Source organism: Cynocephalus volans, chromosome 4 (genome assembly GCF_027409185.1).
Source record: "Cynocephalus volans isolate mCynVol1 chromosome 4, mCynVol1.pri, whole genome shotgun sequence".
NCBI classification, from domain to species: domain Eukaryota; kingdom Metazoa; phylum Chordata; class Mammalia; order Dermoptera; family Cynocephalidae; genus Cynocephalus; species Cynocephalus volans.
Window position 1 is genome coordinate 135,874,458 of NC_084463.1, and position 23,215 is coordinate 135,897,672.

Sequence of the window (23,215 nt, forward strand, 5' to 3'; positions counted from 1 at the left end):
CATACTATGCTAAATGAAGGATACATCTTTTCACCAAACATCATGTATTTTGTTTTATCCATCTATATGGTTGATGGAGTTTGGATGTATTGTCCTCCCAGAACTCATGTGGAAAGCTGATCCCCAATGTGGCAGTGTTGGGAGCTGTCTGAGGCACGGGGGAAGATCCCTCATGAATGGATTAGTGCTTGGGGAGGCGGGGTAGCAGTGAGTAAGTTCTCACTCTATTAGTTCTAGTGGTCTTCGATGACGTCTGTTCTAAATTCTGTATTTGTCACTTGGAATTTGTAATTCGTTACAAATGTTTATCATCACAAAATCTCTGGCAAATCGCAAACACCATCGTCTTAAATAATTTTTACCAGAGCATCTGAATTTATTTTACAGTGGTAGAGTGTGGTGAAATCACTTTTTGAACACACAAATAACAGAATATGTTCAGATACGACTTTTCAGTTTATAATAACTTGTTTGACCCTTACAGGTGGAGCAGGATGTGATTTTATTTTGCTGATGAAAAATTGGGGTCCCTGACCTCTGCCTTCCTCTCCAGGCACATGCTACGCACACCCTGCATGTCGACCATGTTATGACCAGACTGATCTTCTTTTAGTTCCTCAAATATTACAAGCTTCATCTTGCCCCAGGGCCTTCAGACTAACTATTCCTCTTTAATTATGCTTTCTCTTCCCCTAACACATTGAACTAACCTGTACTTGTAGATGGGTATAGTCCCTTAAAGTGATCACCTTGGGAAGCCATATATTTATTTTTTGATAATACTCTAGATATTACTCTTGCACTCTTGTGCAAACAATTTCAGGATTTACTTTTAGAACTTATTAATGAGCCATATCAGAAAATCCATTTTTTTAGCTTGTACTAGCATTTTGTTTTTTGACTTAAAGTGGTAATGTAATACGAAGAGTTATACCCTGTTAGGCTTTGAATAACTTTGTGTGCTTCCAGAAATTAAATCCATCTCTAATGGAGGAAGGGCAGCTGTTGAACGTTTTCAAAAAAGTGAACCATAGATTCTGAAAGTGATTGAAATATGAACCTCTGAAATGTTTTAGGCAAAGGAAATATCGCTGAAATAAGTGTGCACTCTTCTGATGTGGCTTATTTGAATGTTTGTGTATGTTTATTAGAAAACAGCCTCATTATCTTAAAGTTACATCTGATGGACTCATTGGTGAGATGACTTAAACAAACCTATTTTTACTCAAATACATGGTCAGTAAAACCAAACCACTTGCTCTTGAAACACCCACAAACACAACAAAAACAGCTGTGCTGGTGAGATCTAAGTTTGCCTGTAGAACTCAGTGATTCAGGCTAGAATCTCTTAGATTATTATATTGTAAGCTCATTGACTACAAAACAAATATGGGACAATTATTCTTTTGCCAATGAGTCACTGTAGATAAATCAAGATAAAGGAATACATACATTCCTTGGGGAAAATCTCTCTTTTGGATTCTGTAAAGGATATTTTAGCTCCAACTTACACTGCTTTCATTTTTTTTTTTGACCAGTAAGGGGATCGCAACCCTTGGCATGGTGTTGTCTGCACCACGCTCAACCAGTGACTGCACCGGCCATCCCTATATAGGATCCGAACCTGCGGCGTTGGCGCTACCAGCGCCGCACTCTTCCGAGTGAGCCACAGGGCCGGCCCAACTTACACTGCTTTCTACTAACAAGTAGAAAAGAAATCAAAATAGAGTGATCCTGAGAAACTCAAACAGTTCAATTTTGCTTTTATTTGGGTAAACATGAATGTTAATAATTTGAATAAATCAATATAAACAAGACATTTTTTGTATTTTATTATTCTTATATAAGTGATAGAAACAACAAAAAAATCAAAATAATGGTACAATCATTTGTTCAAAAGGAATATTCATCAAGCAACATAATTGAAACAGAGTGAACATGATTTAGTTTATCCAAGTTAACTTCAGCGTCTAGGACATTGTACTACTAGCAGAAGAACTTGTGCTCCAGAGTTTCATCTCCTATGTGGTTCATCTTTCCCCTAAACATGGTAATAGGACTTTACACACATAGACTCTGAGTGAAGAATGAAGTATAAGAGGCTATTGCTGAAACTCTCAGGGTAAGGTAAAATGCTTTCCCAGAAAAATACTCCAGGAGGGAAGACATTTGTTTCTCAGGTCATCTAGTTATAAACTGAGGTCTTGAAGCCTCAAAATGAACAGTTCTTTTAACTGCTTTCATTCTAGCAAGTGCCTAATTGGACTTTAGCAAGTTCACTGATGTTGTAATAATTCACTGGCTGCAAACTCCACGTTAACTAGACACACACACACACACGCACACATTTCTTTTTACCCCATTTAAAATTTCCTGCCTGTTAACTTCATAAGATTCTTAAAACTTTAATGATTTGGGGAAATAATATTATTATTCTCCATGAGATTTATTTGGTGGCCCTTTCTTAGCGTATTCTTACTCATCTCCTTTTTTTCCAGAGTGCTAAGTAGCAATAGGCTTCAGTTTTTCATGAAAACTTTCTCAAATAATTGGTTCAAGCGACTGACTTTGGCTCATCATTTGTGCACGATATAATGGAGAGGTGGGATCCTTGAAGAAACTATCCTAGAGATAGTTTTGTTTATATATAACTTGCTCTGATCATGGGCCTAATCCAAGGGGCTGCTTAAAGAGTCCCTTGTGTGGGATACAATTGATCTCGGTTTTAATTTTTGGCCAACTACCAAATTGTTAAACTGCACAAAATAATTAATTTAATTCATTTGGGTGTTAGTTTCTTTATTGGTTAAATCTGTCTTAACTACTCTATAGGTTATTTGTTACCAAAAATCATATTAGGGATATAATCATATCTTGACTGTTATGACTGCTTCTATATTTAAGATTTCTTGAATGAAAAAATTCAGAACAGAAATTCTCATTTAAGATATCTTTGAGTAAAATATTTTCAAAATGTATAGCTTCTAGTATTTAATATCGCATTAAAACACTTTTTCCCAGCACTCAATTCATGTAACTAAAAGAAAACATAAGTATTTCCAACAAACGAAAATAGATATATAATTCTTATCATTGTTATGATTTTAAAAAATAGGTTTAAAAATAGAATGCATTTGATTCTTAAAGGCTTTTGCAAAACTAATCAAACAATCTTCTAAGAAAGGATTTCTTGGCAGGAGTCAAGATTTTCCCAGAACCTTTTTTGCGGAGGGATTTCATTGGAGGCTTTTTTAAGGGTAGGACTCTTTTGGGAGTTTGTAGTGCTCTTGCTATTTCCACATGCTCATTGCAATAATACTTGTTGCTTCCTTCTGACAGATGGATGAGCGTGCGTTCTGCCAGATCCATGCACTGGGCATGGACCCAGTGCCCATCTCCATGAGAGCAGTAGATCATGGCAGGTTTGTTGAGCTCAGTTGAATAGAATGGTACCCAAGTGTTGATATCCACATCACAAGTAGGGCAGCAAGTAATCCAGTAGCCTGTCTCAGACTCATCTTCCTCATCATCTTCATTATAGGTGTCAAATTCATCATTGCCATCAAAACTATTTGCTTCTGTACTGAAACAAAATTCTTCTGAGTCTTCAAAGGGAGTCGAGTCCCCTGGATCATCTGTTGATGTCTGACTGTTTGTAAATGTTTTCTGATTTTCATTCACATCATCTTCAGTGCATTTCAACATATAGAAATAGAATGCTTCTGAAACAGCCTGTTTGTTGTCTCCCGGTATGCCAAGAAAAACAATTCCATTTCCCATGTTGCTTCCAAACCATATCTTGCTGTGCTTAATATCTGGGGTCCAATCTGGGGTCTCCATCTCACGGATTTCTATCTTATTGTCCTCTAAACAGATGATGTTGCAGACCATTCTTTTTTGATTTTCATGCTGATAGCCACCAACAATAACAAATTCGTCATTATTAGTTTGAGTTAGGATTCCACTAGAGACAGAGATTCCCCCTGGCAAGACAGTGCAATTCACAGCTGGGCTACCCAGGGGGAGATCAACCCTTATTCTGTATAGATTGGCAGGGCGGATGTTGTTGGCAAGTGAATGTCCTCCTAAAATATAAATGGTATCATTCCTGGCAATGGAGACATGAAAAGATAGCCCATCTTGAAGTTCTGGAAGAATGTATGACGTAGCACACCCAAATTCAAAATCCACCAGGAAAACATGAGGCAGGCAGTCAGCTACACTATTCCATTTTTCTGTGGTTCTTTGGGTAGGAGGCATGTAAGACCGTCCTCCAAAGAGAACACCCATACTTTTCCCTCGACTATACACCACATCAATGGAATGACCATATCTGGCTTCAGGAACGTCTCCTACCAAGTCTTTCTCCGTGCACTGAAAAGTAACTTTTTTGTTGTTCTTGCAAACAACAGACATGACATAAATCTTATCTGAAAGCTCATTGTTTGGTGTTTTTCCTCCATGGATGATATACTGCTGCTTATCAGACTCCAAGCTGCTTTTGAATGTACAAGTGGCTGGGTAGCGAAGAGGAGGAAGGTAACAGGAATCCTTAGAGAAAGCTGCAGGCTTCAGTCTGAGATTGTTATGCTTTACATCAAAATGAAAAACTCCAGTAGGGCAGGATCTCCTGGGCCAGCCTTTTTGGCCAAAGAAGAAAACTTGCCCATCAAAATTCATCAATGAAAAGCCCGGTTGAATTAAGGCTATGTTATTATTGACTGTTATCATCTGCAGTGACATATTTTCTGATTGTGGGTAGATCTTTTATCTGAAAGAATTACAAAATAAAATAACTTAGATTATCTCGTCATATAAATCACTGTGTTTAGGTTCCCTCACGTGTAAAAAGCATATTAAAAAGTTCTTCTAAAAGTTTGTAGTGGGACCGAATGAGCAAAAGCCAGGGAGTCTGGTAAGCAAAGAGCCACAGAACCTTCTTGTTTAATACAATACAAACCACTGGGACATGTTTTAGACACGGACTGCCCTCCCTTAGATTTCTGGGAATTGTAGTCCTTTTTTTTCCTTAAAGCCTCACCACTCGTCAGCCGAAAGAACTACATTTTCCAGGAAACCGTTCTCTATGGGGATGTGTAGCTACGATAATTTGTCTCTGTTGCGCCAGGAGAAGAAACTCCTAGGATGTCCCTCTGAAAACAGACACCAAAAGTGCGAAGTGACTAGATGGGAGCCAAGGCGGAAGACTAGGGAATGGGAGGTGAGAGATGCTGACACAGACTCAACATCCGGTTTACGGAAGGCTGCAGCTCCGGGAGGGTGTCGGGCAAACCCCTTCCCGGGTATTGCCGGAATCCCGGCCGGGGATTCTTAAACAGGTGACCTCACGGGAAGCAGCCTGCTTCTGGCCAGGGAGTGGTAACCTGGAGACCGCAGTCCGAAGACGCCACGACGGAGGTGTCTTTATGGACTCCTCCCTGGACGCTTTGGAGCTTGGCTTATAATTGCATCTCTGAGGATTCTTGGGTTGCTGTGGCAGGGGATTGAAGGGGGCACCGAGGTTACAAAAGCTGTGACTATTTTACAGAACCAAAAGATGAGTCTCTGAATACCTAGAATGCCGGGGAGAAATCGCCTGTTAGTGATTTTCACCAATTAGTATTGGAAATACAATTGTTAGACGTCAGCGAGTGCCAGTTTAAAGGCCTTTTGTTTTCTTTATTGAGCTTACTCCTGTTTTTGGGGTTCTTTTAGGGAAAAGAAAGTTCCTAAACACATTTTCCCTCTCCCCTTCTGGGAAAATAGTTAGTGGCTGTTATTTCGGATCTCTTTCCAGCTCAGTCACTTTGAGGTAATTCTTTAGTAATTCTGTAGTAGCCGGCACTAAGCAAAGAGGTACTAGAATTATTCAGGATTATGTATCTGTATTATAACAAAAAGGGTGTTTGCCAGATGAAGTAAGCTTGATACATTTTAATTTTATTATTATTATCTGCCGTAGAGAGATAGGAAATACACTCCCTGTTTTGAGAGTGAAGTTTTAGGCACCAAATGTTAAAGGAAACACAATAGTACAGATCCCTTGACTTTCAAGAGTAAATTGTTGATATACTTCTAAAGCAGTATAAAACAGTGGCTAAGAGTATAGACTCTGGCTAGATTCAAATCCTGGCTCTGTCACTTGCTAACTATATGGCTTTGGGCAAGTTATTTAACTTCTCTGTGCTTCAGTTTCCTCATCTGTAAAATGGGTTAATAATAGGTTGTCAGTTATGATTAGTAATTTAATACATGTAAAGCACCTGGAACAGGGCTTTTCACACAGTAAATGATAGTTATTATCATGAATATTCTTATACTTAGCAAAAGTAGAGTTGGTAGTACACAATAACCTGCCAGGAATGGCAGCTGATATTTATAATATTGAAGATGACTAGAAGGGCCTTTAGGATCTGAGAATCTGGTCAGAGGGTTTAGATGGAAAAACTCTGAACTAATAAAAATTGTATATATACATATATATGAAGAAGGTGCTGGTAGTAAATTTAGTGTAATTAACAGGAGATATTTTATTATTCTTGTCACCCTTCCTCTAACCCTTAGTAAATTTGCAGGCTCTAAATTTGGATTCTCTAAATCCAGGTCCAGGCTCTAACACTTAGTTGCTTTGTAACCACCTTGGGCAAGTTATTTTCTCTCTGTTCTTTTTTATCTGCAGAATGGGGATGATATTATTACCTATTCATTGGGTTGTTTTGAGAAATAAATGGGCTAACATATATAAATCGTATAATACAATGCCTGGCACATAAGTACTCAATGAATATTAGTTGATACTATAATTTGTTTTTATCACTCCTGCAAAGGTTCCTTGGACCATTTAGAATCTAATGCCACTCTGATGAGATGTTGGTGGGGTTTTTGGCCTTGAAGCACTTCTGTGGAGCAGATGTAATTAATTGGTAAATAATATCTTGTATTTATGATTTTTAGTTTTCTTGGGGAAGTTCTCAAGGTGTGATCTTTTAATAATCATCTTATATGTTATTAAAACAAGTAAGATAATGGTAACTGAAAAGGATTATTACCAAAGTTAAGAAAGCAAGCCTTTCTCTTTCTCAGACCATGGTGGTTTGTAGATTCAGCAACTTGCCTTGGTTATGAAATAACCTGGACAATTGTTTTATTTATTCATATCCTATCCAAGTATATGTAAGAGAAGGCATCTGAGCAACTAAGAATGCTATCCAAGGGAACTAAAAAGAACTATTGTTGATCCTCAGTTCAGTAAATGAAAACAATTGGTGATTACACTCAGGGTGATGAGTGATTATTCTCAGAGAGTTGTCCCATTTTGGGTGGAGGGAGCACCAAAGCCAAAGCCTGCTTACTGCAAACACCCATGAAGACTGTTTTGGGGGTATGAAGCAAGCCATACAGGGGTCATGGGTTCCAGATTCAAAGGGGTTTTCCAAGAATGCTGCTTTTAAACAGCAAGCTTTTAAAATAACGTTTTCACTGTAGCCCATTAGCTTCATCTTAAGGTTGTTATGGGGATTTTTGCTTTTCATAAGTGAAAACATGATTATTATAGATTAAACAGAAACATTTTCATGAGCAAAACATGAGGAATATTGTCCATTTTTGAATCTAAGTCCAGGTCTCTAAAGATTTTTGAAATAGGGTTTTTGACCTGTTCTCCCTTTGGTGCTATGCTCTGGGCTCACTTCATAATTTCAGGGCCCTAAAAACAGTGGTAAAGTTTATTATTACTGAGATGAGTTACCTCCTCTTGTAACACAGTCCAAATGTGTGTATCTTTAATTTTTAGATTACTCATTTTAGCCAAATGATTTATACATTTAAAGAATAAACAGGAACATTGAAAGTGTTTTTACATTATTTTGCTATATTTATTTGGTTTTCGAAATTTTGCTTTACTGACTTGAACATGCTTTTACTGGAGTAGAATATTGTATCTCCTCCATGGTTTTAATATGACTATGCTAGTCACATCTTAGTTTTTTAAAAAAATTATACCAGATCTAAAATAACCTACCGAAGTGCTTTTCTTAAAATAGGCTAGATAAAAACAGGCAGAGTAAAGAAAATGAGACATTGTTCTTCAACTGAGGGGAGTTTCAAAGTCAACATATTAAAGATTTTTTTTAAAAGACAAATACAGGACCCATAAACATATGTTTTTTCCAACCTCATATTGACAATCCTCAGCAGAGACATTTTCATTTATTCACTCTGAAGCCAGGGCATAGTTAAGTAGCAGGAGAGGCCTAATGGTGTAAGAGGTCTAATTGTGTGAGAGGTCTAATGGTGTAAGAGGTCTAATTGTGTGAGAGGTCTGGGTTTGTAGTTTCCTGTGTCTGAACTGACTTTTTTTTTCTTTCCGAAGATGCTGTTCTCTGAAGTATTAAATCTTACTGATCAGTGTTGCCCCTGTTTCTTCATTGCTCCAGAATCACAGGTAACTGCAGGCATTTAGTGCGTGAATTAATATTATCTTGCATGGTTAAAAAGATTTTAGGCATACAGTATTTGATTTTTTGCTGACAGTAAAACCAGGATTAGATCTTTCTTCCTACACTTATGCCACAGAAGATATGCTAAGTTTAATGATAGTGCTCTGAAGGCATAGGAATTAAATTCTTGCAGCAGCCAGAGAACAGAAAGCCCCACATTTTCAAAATTCTACATCATCCCTTCCCCATCTAGATACCCAGTGCACTTGTAACTGATGTGCTGCCAAAGTATGGTATCATCCAATTCCCTTAATGTTTATAAACATAGGCTCCCATCTTTTAGCTTTGGTAGAAATGAAGGTTTTGGACCTACCTGAAGGCCAGAGGGGCTTCTCACCCCTCTCTGAATCTTTGCCGCTAACCCAGGTATTAAATGTCAGCACTTGGGGAAGATTCACTGACTTCCTGCTGTGACTCTGGTAAGCAGAAGGCTGACAGTAAAGAGAGTGTGTATGTGTGCCTACAGATGTTCTAATGAACGCTGATCTAACTGGGAGTAACTGACTGTGACCTTTTTTTTCCTCTTTGCTTTAGATGGTTGAGGGAGATACCCACCAGGGGGTAATCTCAAGATTTAACTATTTCATTAGTAGCAACAATAGAAACACACAATTTACTATATATTTTTAAAGACACACAAAAAAATCTGGTTGAAACCTGATTGATTAAAATTAAAAACATTTTAGAAAAATGGAAAAGAATGAATATAATTACTATGGTTTAATTAAATACTATTGTAAATCAAGTGGGAAATTATTTGTCCTAAAGCAGAAACCACTAACATCAGTGTTAGTAATTTTAACTTTGAATTGCTCTTCTGTGGTCTCATTTTCTCTAATGCAAGGCTCAGAGGAAGTAGTTCAAGTTATTGGAGGTCCTCTACCAACTTTATGTCAGGCAGCTACTGTGTAATATTGTAATGATTAAGAAACATTAACAGTGTAATGATTAAGAAAATGGGCTTTGGGGTCAAGGTGACCTGCTTTGCTCTGCCAGCTCTGCCATTTTTCCAGGTGGAGTCATCTTAACCTTTCAGCTTTTGCTTCTCCATCTCTGAAATGGGGATAATAGAAATATTTAGTTCAAAAGATTGTTGGGAAAAGAGTAAATGAGGTAATGTATGTAAAGTCCTCAGCCAAGGAAGATATTAAAATTCCACAATGACCTTGATAGTAAAAACCACCTTTATAATTTTCAATAGTTGCATAAAATTCCATTTAGTAAATGTAATATAATTCACCTAACCTCTCACTGCTATTGGTCATTTACTCAGTATCCATGTGCTTAGATGATAGAATGTACTGATCACAGGTAGGCAATATAGGTTTGAGTCTCAGCTCCGCCACTGACTAGCTGAGAGTCCTTTTTGAGCTTCAGTTTTCTTTTCTCTAAAATGGGGATGACACTTAATGTGAGACATTGGTACGTACTTTATAATAATTTGTTAGCCTGGACATCGATGTTTTATGCACTTTTCTGTACATGTGTTATTTTCTACAATTTAAAAACTTTTAAGAATATCATAAAAAAGTACAATAAAATGGGGACAATACCTACCTTGCTGTAAGGATTAATGGATATAAAATGTCTGGTATGTAGCGTGTACACTATAAATCTTACCTAATGATGATGATGCTATAAATATATTTGTATAAGTGATTAATTTTTTTTTTGCAAAATTTTAGGATATATTTTCAGAGTTGACTTTTTTTTAAAAAACAAATGTATAGCTCAGTTGCTTGGTTGGTTCTCGTCGTTTGAAATGTTAATCCATCTTTTGAAAAAGTATCATCTCTTCCAGTTACTTCCATGATGATTTTTTGTTTGTCTGCAAAAGGATATTGGATTATTTCCCTCATCTATTTATGGTGTTATACAATGATTATAATACTTGAAATTACAGCAACGTTAATTTACAGCTCTGGTAAAGTTGATGTATTGGATATCTCCATGGTAAATACAAAATAAGAAAGGTAAAATAAGCCATGGGTAGATTTAGGTAAGGGTTTTACCAACATCAAAAGACAGGCAATTTGTAGTATAACAATTAGTTACTGATTGGGTTAGTTGTCTCCTAAAGAGAGTGGAAATTGATAATGCATTTGGAAATGGGTTCTAAAACTCTGAGTCCTTGCCACACCACTAGGAGAGCATTAGACTTGCAGTGATCCCAGCCAAGGTCCCTGATCTACCAAAGTTCTCAGCACAAAAAACTAATATAAGATAGTATATGTATGAATTCTATGCCTATCCTAATGCTGTAAAAAGTTGCCACTGACCTTATTTCAAACACTCGTTAACTCATTGAGTAACAATGTAGTTTAAATTGTTTCTCCATTTATAAAATAGAGAATTTAGAAAAAAAAAAAATCACAGACACAGGTGTTGCCCATAAAGAACATACATGCTAATAGGATAAAGCAACTTTTGATTGTGCCTTCCATTCTTCCCACATGCAACCTTTCTTAAAAGTTCTTAAAAGTTCATCAAGACATCACAATTATAAGTTACTCAGCCCATTCTTAACCCTTTAGGCAGAATCAAATTCAAACTCCTAGTAGAATATATCGATTTATCTGTTCTTAAAGAAAATACAGTAGACAATCAAAGAATACAAGATAGTGTAATTACAGAATAAAATAAGCTTTATTTCACAGGAGAGGTAAAAGACTTAGTAACATGATGTACTGACATAGTAATTGGACAGAAATGGCAACATAACTGGAAAAATGAAGATGGAAGACAACTTCAAACCTGGACCCTTTGTTTTTACATTCAAACTACTGAAGCCCAGAAAAGTTAAATAACTTGATAAGGGTAACACAGCCTTAGGAGGGGGGATGCAGAGGAGAAACACTGTTTTGTGAACTTAAGACAGTGTGTTTCAAGAAATGCAGTATACCTCTCAAGCACTTCCATCCTCATTTTATAAATGGAGAAACAACTTAAACTACATTGTCGCTCAATAAATTAACAAGTGTTTGAAATAAGATCAGTGGCAACTTTTCATAGCATTAGGATATGCATAGGTAATTATTAGTCTCTTAACAAGTGGCTGACTTTTAAAGAAATAATATAAATAGTATTGGAAAGGGAGATGTTTGGCTTGTTGAATGGATTCCACAATAGGAGCCACAACTGAAATGCAAAGAAGAGAAAAGGGGAAGGAAAAGGAAATGTATAGAAGGAAGCAATCAATCTACATTTAGTATGATGAATTGTCAGGAGAAGAATATGACAAGTGACTTTACATTTTTTATTTAAAGCAATTAATTAAATATGGCCAACTGAATTAAATAGAATTAATTGGAACTTCCTATAGAAGTTCCATGCTCTGTGATTTAAGGTGGATTGTCGGCTTTAAAAAAAAATGAAGAAAAATTTCAGAGGAGTTTTGCAATATTGTGCTCGAAAAAGTTTACTTAAAATTTTAGTTTTGGAGAAGGAGGGAATTTGTGATTCTTAATTTTTACTTTTGAGTATAGGAACCATGTTGGCAGAAGTAAATTATTTATTTGTATGTGTGTGTATATGTTATGTTCTGTACATTGAGGCAAAATTGCAAATAACGTGTTAAGAGAAATGGGAAGCTGGGAAGTCACTGTGTTATCTCTTAAAACATATTATTCCACAGTCATAGGAATTTAGAATTAAAAATAGCTGGGAAACATATCTCTAAAATCTTATTTTGTTTAAGAGAACACCAAACGAAAAGGTCGATTTTATTTGCAAGATCTTGCATTTTGAAACACTTAGAAATGAATTTCTACAGGCAGAGTTGATTTAATTCAGTTGGTCTACACCTGCTCCTAACCAGCTGTGTGGGTTTTGCTTTGAAGTAGGCTTCCTGGTATTGTAAAAGTGCTGTGTGCACTGTGCAGGTGGCTGACAGGCTCAGGAAGTTGGAGAGAAGGGGATAAGTTTAATTAAGAGTGGATGCCTTTGTGTCATAGTTCTTATACAGTACAGATAAAATAAGCATTAATGACATTGTATCTCATGTGAAGGTGGAATTACATTTGAACTAATAAATCTTTTATGATTGAAATATTATTGCATGATTATAGATTTGTAAAAGTTGACTCAGAAACCCTACTGCCTTGTGGATTCACAGCCTTATCAGGGACCTTGAAAACAACATTCACCAAAACACTCACGTTATTGTCCATAACTCAGTAATGTAGTTAATAACATTTCTGATGCTAGTCCATCAGTTCTGAACATTGTTGAAATATGTGTATGGTAAATTTTTCCTATAAATGTACTAGGCTAGAGGTTGGTTAGTGAGTTTTGTTGGGGGGTGAAGGTAGGGTGTTTACATGTGATTACACACAACTCTAAATTTTTTAGAAAAGCAGATAAAGAAACAAAATGATATTGAAGAGACAGTCTTCCTGATTTCAAAAACAATGGATTTTCTGAGATTTGTCTTATGAATATACCCTACAGATTCCATGTATACAGTTAATCTGTTTTTAAAAATGATAGGGAGTGAGTGGGAGAGGAAGTTCAAATGCTTAACTGTTTGCATTTTTATTTGTTTAATGGAATTAGTAACTATGTAATTGGAAACAGTTTAATACTTAGTTGAGTGAGTCAATGCAGACATTTCTGGATTGATTTAAATAGCTGGGAGGAAGAATATATTTTGGGGAAATAAAATTGATTTTATACAATCTGCTGATGAACAGAAAGGCTTAATTTAATTTTTTTTTTCTAAATCTCTTTTGCCTTAATTGGCTTACCTTTTTTTCTCTGCTCCCCTCTCCCCTCTATTAAATGTTTACTTTTGAAATAGTTATAGAGTCACAAGAGGTTACAAAAACATGTACAGGGAGGTCCCATGCATCCTTGGTCTAGCCTTCTTCAGTGTTAACATCTTGCATAACTATAGTATAATATAAAAATTGGTAAATTGATATTGGCACAATCCACAGAGCTTATTCAGATTTTACCAGTTATATATACACTCATTTGTGTGTATGTATAGCCCAATTATATTACATGTGTAGCCTTGCATTACCACCACCACAGTCAAGATACTCAGCTCTACCACCCCTATGAGTCTAATGTTATTCCTTGATAGCCATCCCATCCCCTTCCCCATCCCTAACATCAGCAACCATTAATCTGTTCCCTATCTCTATAATTATGTTATTTCATGAGTAAATGGAATCATGTGGTATGTATGTAGCCAAAAGGTTGGCTTTTTTCACTGAGCATAATTTCGTTGAGAGTCTTCCAAGTTACTGAATAAATCAATAGTTTGCTCCTTTTTATTGCTTAGTAGTACTCCTGGATGTGGATATACCATAGTTTGTTTAACCATTCACCAATTAAAGGACATTTAGGTTGTTTCCAATTTTTGACTTTTACGAATAAAGCTGCTATGAACATTTGTATACAAGTTCTTGCATGAAAGTAAGTCTTTATTTCTCTGGGATAATTGCCCAAGAGTACAATTGCTAGTTTGTATGGTAAGTCCATTTTTAGTTTTGAAAGGAACTACCAAGCTATTTTCCAGAGTGGCTGAATCATTTTATATGGCTACCAGCAACATATAAGTTATCTAGTTTCTCTCCATCCTTGCCAGCATTTGATGTTATCACTGTTTTTCATTTTAGCCAATCTGATGGGCGTGTAGTGGTATGTCATTGTGGTTTTAGTTTGCATTTCTCTAGTGGCTAGTGATATTGAACATCTTTTCTTGAGATTATTTGCCATTTATATATCTTCTTTGGTGAAATGTCTGCATGTCTTTCGTCCTTTTTTAATTGGAGTTTTCAATGTTGAGTTTTGAGATATATATGTTAAATTTTGTATATTCTAGATACTAGTCATTTGTTGGGTATGTGATTTATAAATATTTTCTTCCAGTCTGTAATTTTTCTTTTCATCTTCTTAACAGGGTCTTTTGCAGAAGCAAAATTTTTAATTTTTATGAGGTTCAATTTATCAATAGTACTGCCTATGGACCACGCTTTTGGTGTCAAGTCTAAGAACTCTTTGCCTAGTTTTAGGTCCTAAAGATTTTCTGTGTTTTTTATGTTTCCTTTATAAAATCTGCCATTTTGCCTTGATATATTTTTTTCTTATTCCTATTTCCTTCATTTTAACATACTTTCTCTCAATTCTATATTGCTCTAATTTAAAAATAATCATGCAGTTTTTCATCAGAGTCATTCCTCTTATAAAAATGGAGTCCTGTATAGAATATGTCAGTTATAAACCTCTTTAGGGAAGGAACTAGATCTGTGTTTGTTAAGACAGCATTTGTGATATCTATATTCATGGTAAGCATGTACTGAACTCACATTTTTAAATTACATGAAGTTTTTTGTATGGATGTGTTCTCTTTCTCTTTTCCTTAAAGTGAGATTTTGTCAAAGAAAAATGTATAACTGTTAAGACATACCTTCTTCTAAGGCCTCTATGTGGATGACAATACATTTCTCTTCTGAGGCTTTGTGGTCAACAGTAATTGCAAAGCCTTTCCACCTCCCCCCAAATACTTCCTTTAATATTCATTTCAGAGGATTGTATATAGAAATCTAGATGCTTATGCCATCAAATTTTTTGGTGGTGAGGCTTATTGGTAGAAGTTTGTAACTTGAAGTACAGTGTATTGTTTGATGCTGTTTTTATCTCATCCTGATAAAAAACAGCAGAGGAGTCAAGGTACTTATTAAGTTTTCAAGATATGTTTTATTTTATATTTCTGACTTCATCTTTATTTCTTTTGTCTCTTCCTTTGTTTTCTTGTTTGTATTGGTAGGTCTCTAAAGTAATGGCATATGTATATGCTAAGCCTCAAGGTGTTTTGTATATTATTGCGGTACAGAATGTAGTTGGAGGCATTTATACACTCATCCAGGGTGAGCCTGCTGCTATGTGATTAATTTTCTGCTGGTTTCATGCATGCCTTAAAGTTCATAATCATGTGCATCTCATTGCTGTTTATGATATGAGAACCACATATATTGTTTATCATTAGTTGACAAAAACCCCACCTGAAGTTTCTTTCCCATATTCATTCATTTATTCTCTATGATCAGACTGTAAAAACTTCAGCTTTCTCTCAGAGAGTCTGAATTTCTGTCATTGAATTTCTTTCCGTCCTCTTAATGTGATCTGAAAGACACACACACACACACAAAATTAGAGAATGCAAAATTGTTGTAGTTCAGGCAAGGAAGAAGAAACCAGTTCACACCAGGTCTTTGCTGTCATTTCTGTGCAGTCATATCAAATCTGTGCAGTTAGAGTCTAATTTTGTCTTTTGGACATTTGACCATTTGCACAAATATAAAATGACACCCATCTTGTGAAGTACCCAGGTTGATGGTTTCATTTGCTTAGGCAAGGTGAATTATTTTGATAATATCCCGTCTTACCTTTCAGCACAGTCGTAGATTCTTATTTGAGCAGAGCTTTAAAAATTTAAGAAAGTGGTTTTTGATATATCCTGCATGACTCTTTAAAAATGTGTTATTAGTTTTTTCAAGTAGAAGTGGTAAACCTCACAATTTTTTAAAAACCTGTATGTTGCAGACATATAATCTTCTGTGCTGTTAAAAAAAGCAGTCAATGCACTTTGAGAGAAGACTAGCTTATGGTGATTTGCTTCTTAAAGTTTCACCACTCTTGTCTCAGAGAATTGCATTTTGTTTGGGTAAGTTCATTAACTAGGGATCTGAAGATAAACATTAAAGATATTCTAAGTCAGTGCTGATAATTTCATATACCATATTTTATAATACTATCCTTTCAGAGAGCACATAATATCAATTAGCTTAGGTGGTGGTTAGTTTCATTATTTGATAGTAGAAAACAGGACTTCAGGGAGATGATGTGATTTTTCTGACTCTCTCTCAGTGACTCAGTAACAAGAGAATCCTGTTCTTAACCGAGCCTGTGGTCTTCGAGTGAAATTTAGTAGTCCAAGCAGAGCAATGCATGCTCCCTGCATTTCCTTCTGTAGGCTATGATTGTGAAAGTGTTACTTTGTGATATATATACATTTACATATCATCACAATATGTTCTGGGTCTTTCATGTGGAGCTCAAAGCATGAAAACATAAAAACCAAACCAAAACAAAGACTCCTGTTATCCAGGAAAGTGTCTCTCTCTCTCTTTTTCTTTCAGAAAAATACTTCATGATAAAAACAAAAGTATTTGAATAGTAACTGCAAATGCATTGCTTCCTTCTAGAAAACCACTAGGATTTGCATAAACCACTTGACTGACTGGTAAATGATTATCTGCTCTGTCAGTCTCTGGGGACTTTTAACATTAGATTATTTGTATTTTTATAGATGAAGTTGTGAATTTGAAGATGGATATTGTTAAGCTCTTCAAATAATGACAGTCTGTGAAAATGGATATTCCCAAATTTTAAAAAGTCAATAAAAACATGAGATTGTAATAACCACATGAATAAAATTAAAGGGCTTGAAGAATTTTGAATTTGTGCTGTGTAAAGCCTGTTAATTACTTGCCTTTAGTACTACTGAGATCTTTTAAGGGGAAATACTTAAAACATACCAGTTTGAGAATTGGAAAGGAAGTCTAAAGGAATCTCTATTATCACTCTTAAAGCTTCCATGAGAAAACATTTGCAGCAATAGAAACCCCAACCTGGCTGCTTCTGTTTGGTATTTGTTCACTAATATAGATTACCACAGATGGTTTGAGAAAGAGAGTGAAATAATGCATTGTTGGAATTTTGCTGGGCTCCAATTCTGGGGAAAAGCAGGTTGATGTTGAAATTCTTGTAATTAAGTACATGTTCTACTGATAGTGAAATAATAGCGACCCTTGAGTTTATTTATCATTAGTTATTATCTAGGTACTGCAAGCATAATTTACTAAGCTTTGCATTGCTGAAGCCTGGCAGTGTTATAGATAAATTTGCATAAGCCATAACTGATATCTTTTTTCATATCTAATTTTTCTGGTACAAATGGCCAGAAACAGTTTCTTTCATTTTAAATTGGTATTCAGCTACACTTTTAATTTTTACTTAGTCCTCCACAACCCCAGATAAAATGATCTGGGGTTGCGATGCATGCGGAATTATCTTGATTTATCCTTAGGTAACATAAGTAGAGTGGTCAAAGTATAACAGGTCTTTGAGTAGGCAAAGGACTTCTAAGAGTAACCCATCATCATCATCATCATCATGGCTAACATTTCTTGAGGTGCCATCTATATTCATTTAATCCTCATAGCAATCCTGTGAAGTACGTATAGCTTCGCAATTTTTTATTTAAAACGCTTGGGGTCAGATGTGTTTCAGGATTCAGAAGTTTTTGGAGTTTAGGTAATGAGTGCATATGCGATATATTACATGAAATCGCCACAATGGGTCTTGGAAAGCACCTCATATGCAAGCCTATTAGTATTTCTAAAGGGAAACATATGAATAGTAACACTGAGTAGAAGAAATAAAAGCCAGAAATACTCTCATGTTCAGGCCTTGCCATTAAATGTATTTGGGCATCATCTTATGAAAACATTTTTGTTGTTTTCTGAGCTTTTTGGTATTTTGGAATTGAGGTTAAGGAAATATAGACTTGTACTATTATAATCCCTTTTTATAGATGAGGGGAAACTGAGGTCCAGAGAGGTCAAGTAACTTGTCCCATGTTACACAGTTAGTAAGTGGCAGACCTAGGCTGTGACTGTATAGCTGTTCGAAAGAACAGGCTAGATCTGTATATACTAAAGTCATGATATGTCCATAATAACTTTTAAAATTAAAGTTACAAAGAATAACGGATACAATACAGTCCCATTTTAAAAAAAATTCTGTCATTCTCTATAAACATTATAAAGGAAGATTTAGAAATATATTTACTAAATTCTTAGCAGAGTTTACCTCTGATAGGTGGGATTGACAGGATCAGGAGATCATTGAGTGTCTTTAATTTTACATTTCTATCTTAAAACACCGTGTTATTTGTATTTTTAAAATGAATAAATGGAAAGTGGGAGAAAAAATAAGAGATAACAGATTTTTACTCTGTTTCAGAAAGATAGAAGGTAGCTTAGTGCTGTTTCTTCCTATTATACAATATTGGATGGGAATCTTTCCTTTTTATTGTTCCCCTTGTGTTACACTGGCTACTGAGGTAGTGATTACTCCTCTGTTTTCTGTTGATAGTCAGTTTTCTCAAAACTACGTAAGAAAAATATTTAATACAGATCGAATGGAGTTTAACAAGACAAAATATCATAAGGGAAGACAAAGTTCACAGTGTGCAAGGACTGAGGCGTTGTGTCTTAGCTGACAGGCAAATGCAGTGTGCTAAATAACAGTGTGAAGCAGCCACCAGCAATGCACATGTGATCTTCAGCTCTGTAGCACGAGTGCAATATTTAGAATATTTAGGCGAGAGTTAGTCAAATCTCACCCTATATGGCTGTATCTGGAGTCCTGTCTTCAGTTCTGATTGGCATATTTTAAAGAGATTTGGACAATGTGCAGTCTTTTCCAGGCAGATTTTAAGGAGTTTTAAAGGACTTGAAACCATGTTATATGAGGCACAGGTGAAGTAATTAGGTAAGTTTAGCTGAGCAGTTTGCCATCTTCTAGCAATATTTGACAGAAATATTTTAGCTCAGTATTGATTGACCAGCTCTATGTGACATCCTGAGCTATTAGGCATTTGCGATACAAAGATGAGAAGCTGTAGACTCTGCTTTTCATGGGCTCTGAGTCTAGCAGAGGACACAGAAATGTCCACACCGTTTCCACAGCGTGATAAACGTTAATGGTAGACATTTAGTACAGAGGCAGCACAGAGGAATTATGATTAACTCTTCCTGTGGTCGTGGGAGACGGGAGGGCAAAGCCTTCAGAGAGAAACTGAATTCTCAGCTGGGTTTTGAAAAAGGAATTTGTTTCAATGAATGAAATGAGAAGTTTGAGAAAGAATGTTATGCCCTTGTTCAGATATTTGAAAGGATGTCATGTAAAAGAAAGATTGAAATTATTTTGTACAACCTCAGGGGCTCAGGGACATGTTGGGATAGGGCACAGGGAGACAGATTTAGGCTCAATTTTAGTACTTTTTAATAGATCTGTCCAGAAGCTTTTCTAGAATATTCAGCATTCCCAGTTCCTGGATGTTAAAAAGCACAGGCAAGTCAGTGGTTTGCCGGCAATCGTATGGGTGGGGAGGGTTATGTCACACAGTGGGTAGAGTGAGGCATAGTAATGTGCTTAAGGACATGGGTTCTAGGATCAAACTTCTAGAACTGGCACTTCTACCTACTGGCTCTGTGACCTTAGCTAGGATTGTCATGATAATTAACAGGACATAGTGCTTAGAACAGCATCTGGGGGCGGGCCCTGTGTCTCACTTGGGAAAGTGCGGCACTGGTAGTGCTGAGGCTGCGGGTTCGGATCCTATATAAGGATGGCCGATGCGCTCACTGGCTGAGCGTGGTGCGGATGACACCGTGCCGAGGGTTGCGATCTCCTTACCGGTCAAAAAAAAAAAAAAGAACAGCATCTGGTACATAGCAAGTGCCAAATAAGTCACAAATAAACATTAGCTATAATTGTTGAACTTTGAAGTTCCTCTTGCCTTGAAAGACTTTGAATTTCTAATTGTGTAATTGGGTGATGATATTCTTGTGAATTAAGACGATGATAATGAGGAAACTGAAGCAAAAAATAAAATTGTGATAGTTAACAATTCAACAGCAAAGATATCAATAAAACTCGGATCTCTTTTGAACTAGAGTTCATTGCTCTGGTAACTATCTTGATCTGTCCTTTTGGCCATAGCCCATCCAGAGCATTTTAAGAGCGGTTGGTACTACATGACTCTTTCTAGCTGGTGTTTTCCTTGTCTCATAGGTAAAGTGACCTCGTGAATAGGAATGCTTGCCCAAATATCAGGATTGAAGATAATGGATGAAGATCGATTAATCGAAGAAGTCTTGGATAAGTTTGTTAATTGTCATGAGCAAACATATGAAGAATTTCTGGGCACTTTTACTCATCTTTCTAAAGGTAAAACGGAGGAGTAAAACTTTCTACAGCCGTAGAGATAAAGAATTTTATTATAAGTTTATGTCTTTGCTGCCTTTTCAGAAAGAATATTTAATGAACATTCATTCCATTCTTTTGATTAGGTGGTTCTTAGTAGGGCATTTACAACAGATGCATATAAATGTCAGTGCCTTTATACATCCAAGAATTGTTATGGAGTCAGGGCCTCTGAATTTGATAACAACAAATGACCTGAGAAATCATTTAATGTAATCCCTTCATATTATTTGTGAAGAAAGGCAAGTGCACAGAATGGAGGTTGTTAAAAGTATACTTAAAACTTAGGAAATTCAGCATAGTATAGGCTGTGGAGTTAACGCTGCACGCATTTGGATCCTGGCATCACCACTTACTGGCTATGTGACCTTAGGTGGGGTGTTATTGAGTAAAGGGGGGATAATAATAGTACCTTCCTCAATGGCTGAGGAAAGCTGATTGAGATAATCCATGTAAAACTCTTAGCATAGTGGCTAACACATGATACTTGCTGAGTGCTGGATATTGTTGTTGTCATGCTGCTGCTGCAGTTTCTGTAGGTTGGAAACAACCCTTTAGACATGTTGGTGAAACCAAATGTGAAATCCAGCTTGCATTTTTCGTTATGTGTTTTGTTTGCCTCATACGATGTTGTTGTTTATTAATTGAGGCAACATTTAAAGTTGGATCATTTTACATGAAAATCTTGATTTGTGTTTTTTTCCGGGTCAAGTGAGAAGATCTGTTATCTGTTATTTCCCTCATGGCAATATCCGCTAGAGCTCAGGAGCCCTTACCCTGTGAGCTCCCTAGTTTGTCATGCTCTCTGGCACTCACACAGCCTAAAAATGTGTGCATACGGTCTGCTTTATTCACTTCAGTGGCTCCTGTAGGCAGCTGGGTTTAATCTTCATCCTAGGTTCTGCTTCACATTGCCATCAGTTTGCTCTTGACCTTGGTCCTTTGTGGGTCATCGGTCCACGTTTGTGAAACAATTGGTTCTTTACCTGGCGTTAGACTCACCTGAGGAGCTTTGAGAACATATTGATATCAAAGCCCACTCCAAAGCTCAGCTGGAGCCAAGGAATTAGTATTTTTTAAAAGCTCCTTGGTGATTCTAATGTGTACCCAAGGTTGAGAACAGAGAGTTTTGTAATCACCAAGTTTATGATACTCCTGATACTCTTAAAATACACAACTTCATGATTTTAAGTCATGATTCATGTATCCTAAACAAATGTAAAAGAAAGGTAGTTATAATGAACAAAAGGAAAAGTGATTCTTACCTACTTTTATTATGCAAAATAGAATATCGTGTATATCTGTTTTGTTTACAATGAAAAATGTGGACTTTAATTTTTGTTTACACTTAAGAGAATTTGAGAATTTAGGAAATATCTAGTAAACTTTGGGGCTGTCTGTGAATGATCTCTTTATATTTTGACGTGATATGTAGATCAAATTTATCTTGATAATGGCCAGATTATATTTTGGGTTTAGGAAGATACAGGCTTTCTTTTAGCCTGATGATTTAGTTCCTGCTTTCTGGACCCAAACATGGAAGCATAAATGGCTGGGGTGGGGGTGGTGATGGTAGAAACAAGGGTAAAACTGGCAGATTTAATAAATTTTGGTATCCTGTTTGCATTTTGATAATGCAGATTATATTCGATAATGCATTTGATAATGGAGATTATTTGTAAAGTTGATTTTATTTTTGTACCCTGAAAGAGTAAAAAACTTTTTGTAGGGACTTTGATATTTTCAGAGGGTTACAAGGTATTTTGGGGTGGGCGAGGTATAAGGGGTCTATTCTGTTTTCAGATTCTAGTATAATCATTGTATGCCAAGAAAAAACACTGTTGCAGTTGCGGTGACCTCACTTTGAGTTCAGTTTTGGGCCCCAAGTTGAGCTGAAATAAATGATGACGCAAGTCGCATAAACTGCATTTCCAAGCACACCCGTTTTTTCCTTTCAAAATATCCCTAGGCACTAATTCACATTATAAACTGATGACCTGAAAAAAATCCTGTTAAAGCACAAGGAGTTGTAAATGCAAAGATGTATCTTAAACCAGTAAGTGTCTTTTTTCCCTCTGAAACATTTAAATACCTTCTGAAAAACCAAACAGGACTTAAGGACGTGCCTAAGTGTTGAGTGATAGCCAGGAGAATTGATCAAGGTGAATATGGTTAGTTCTGTTTGAGAAAAGACATTAAAAAGCTGTTTCTGCAAAGTTCCTGTTTTTTCCTCTTCTTTTCAGGCTATAATTTGTCTCAGCGTGTTTGGTTGTTTTGCTGATATGTAGTGAATCTCTACTTTGGTAAAGTGGTTATCACTATGCATACTTATGTATATTTCTTGAGTAAGTTTAGTTTCTCAAGTCTATTACCATTTGCATGGACTGACTGTTCTATTTATTTTTATAATAGTTATATGCCAGAATGCTTACGGGATTCATTTTCTTTCCAAGAGTGTTAAAAGGGTCAGTAATCCTATTAAAAATATTTCCCTGGAAAAAATTAAATTATAGCCTTATTGAAAGAAATTCACATTACTGCTTCAGACTCTCGGAAAACAGTTGGAAACTGTTAATAGTGTAGCATAGTTCTCACTATGGTACATTTATGTTGATATGCTTTGCAGTTTTTTCTTTTTTAAAGTAAATCTAAAT

The 23,215-nt window shown here is 36.1% G+C and overlaps 2 protein-coding genes across 10 annotated transcripts in view; one reads left to right on the top strand and one right to left on the bottom strand.

Annotated features, from left to right (window-relative positions):
- Positions 1–3,159: 3,159 nt before the first annotated feature.
- LOC134375673 (V(D)J recombination-activating protein 2) lies at positions 3,160–4,743 on the bottom strand. Its single transcript, XM_063094331.1, has one exon. The coding sequence runs from the start codon at positions 4,741–4,743 to the stop codon at positions 3,160–3,162; it is 1,584 nt and encodes a 527-aa protein (XP_062950401.1).
- A 356-nt stretch (positions 4,744–5,099) lies between these two features.
- Positions 5,100–23,215, top strand: part of LOC134376958 (intraflagellar transport-associated protein-like) — a 62,338-nt gene continuing 44,222 nt past the window's right edge. Inside the window, exons 1-4 of one of the 9 annotated variants that reach the window (XM_063095553.1) lie at positions 5,100–5,221; positions 6,828–6,923; positions 8,372–8,443; positions 20,370–20,525. In XM_063095553.1, coding sequence (XP_062951623.1) covers positions 20,393–20,525 — 133 coding nt within the window. In that variant the 5' untranslated portion in view covers positions 5,100–5,221; positions 6,828–6,923; positions 8,372–8,443; positions 20,370–20,392. The other 8 variants (XM_063095548.1, XM_063095552.1, XM_063095549.1 and 5 more) reach the window with 8 other exon arrangements.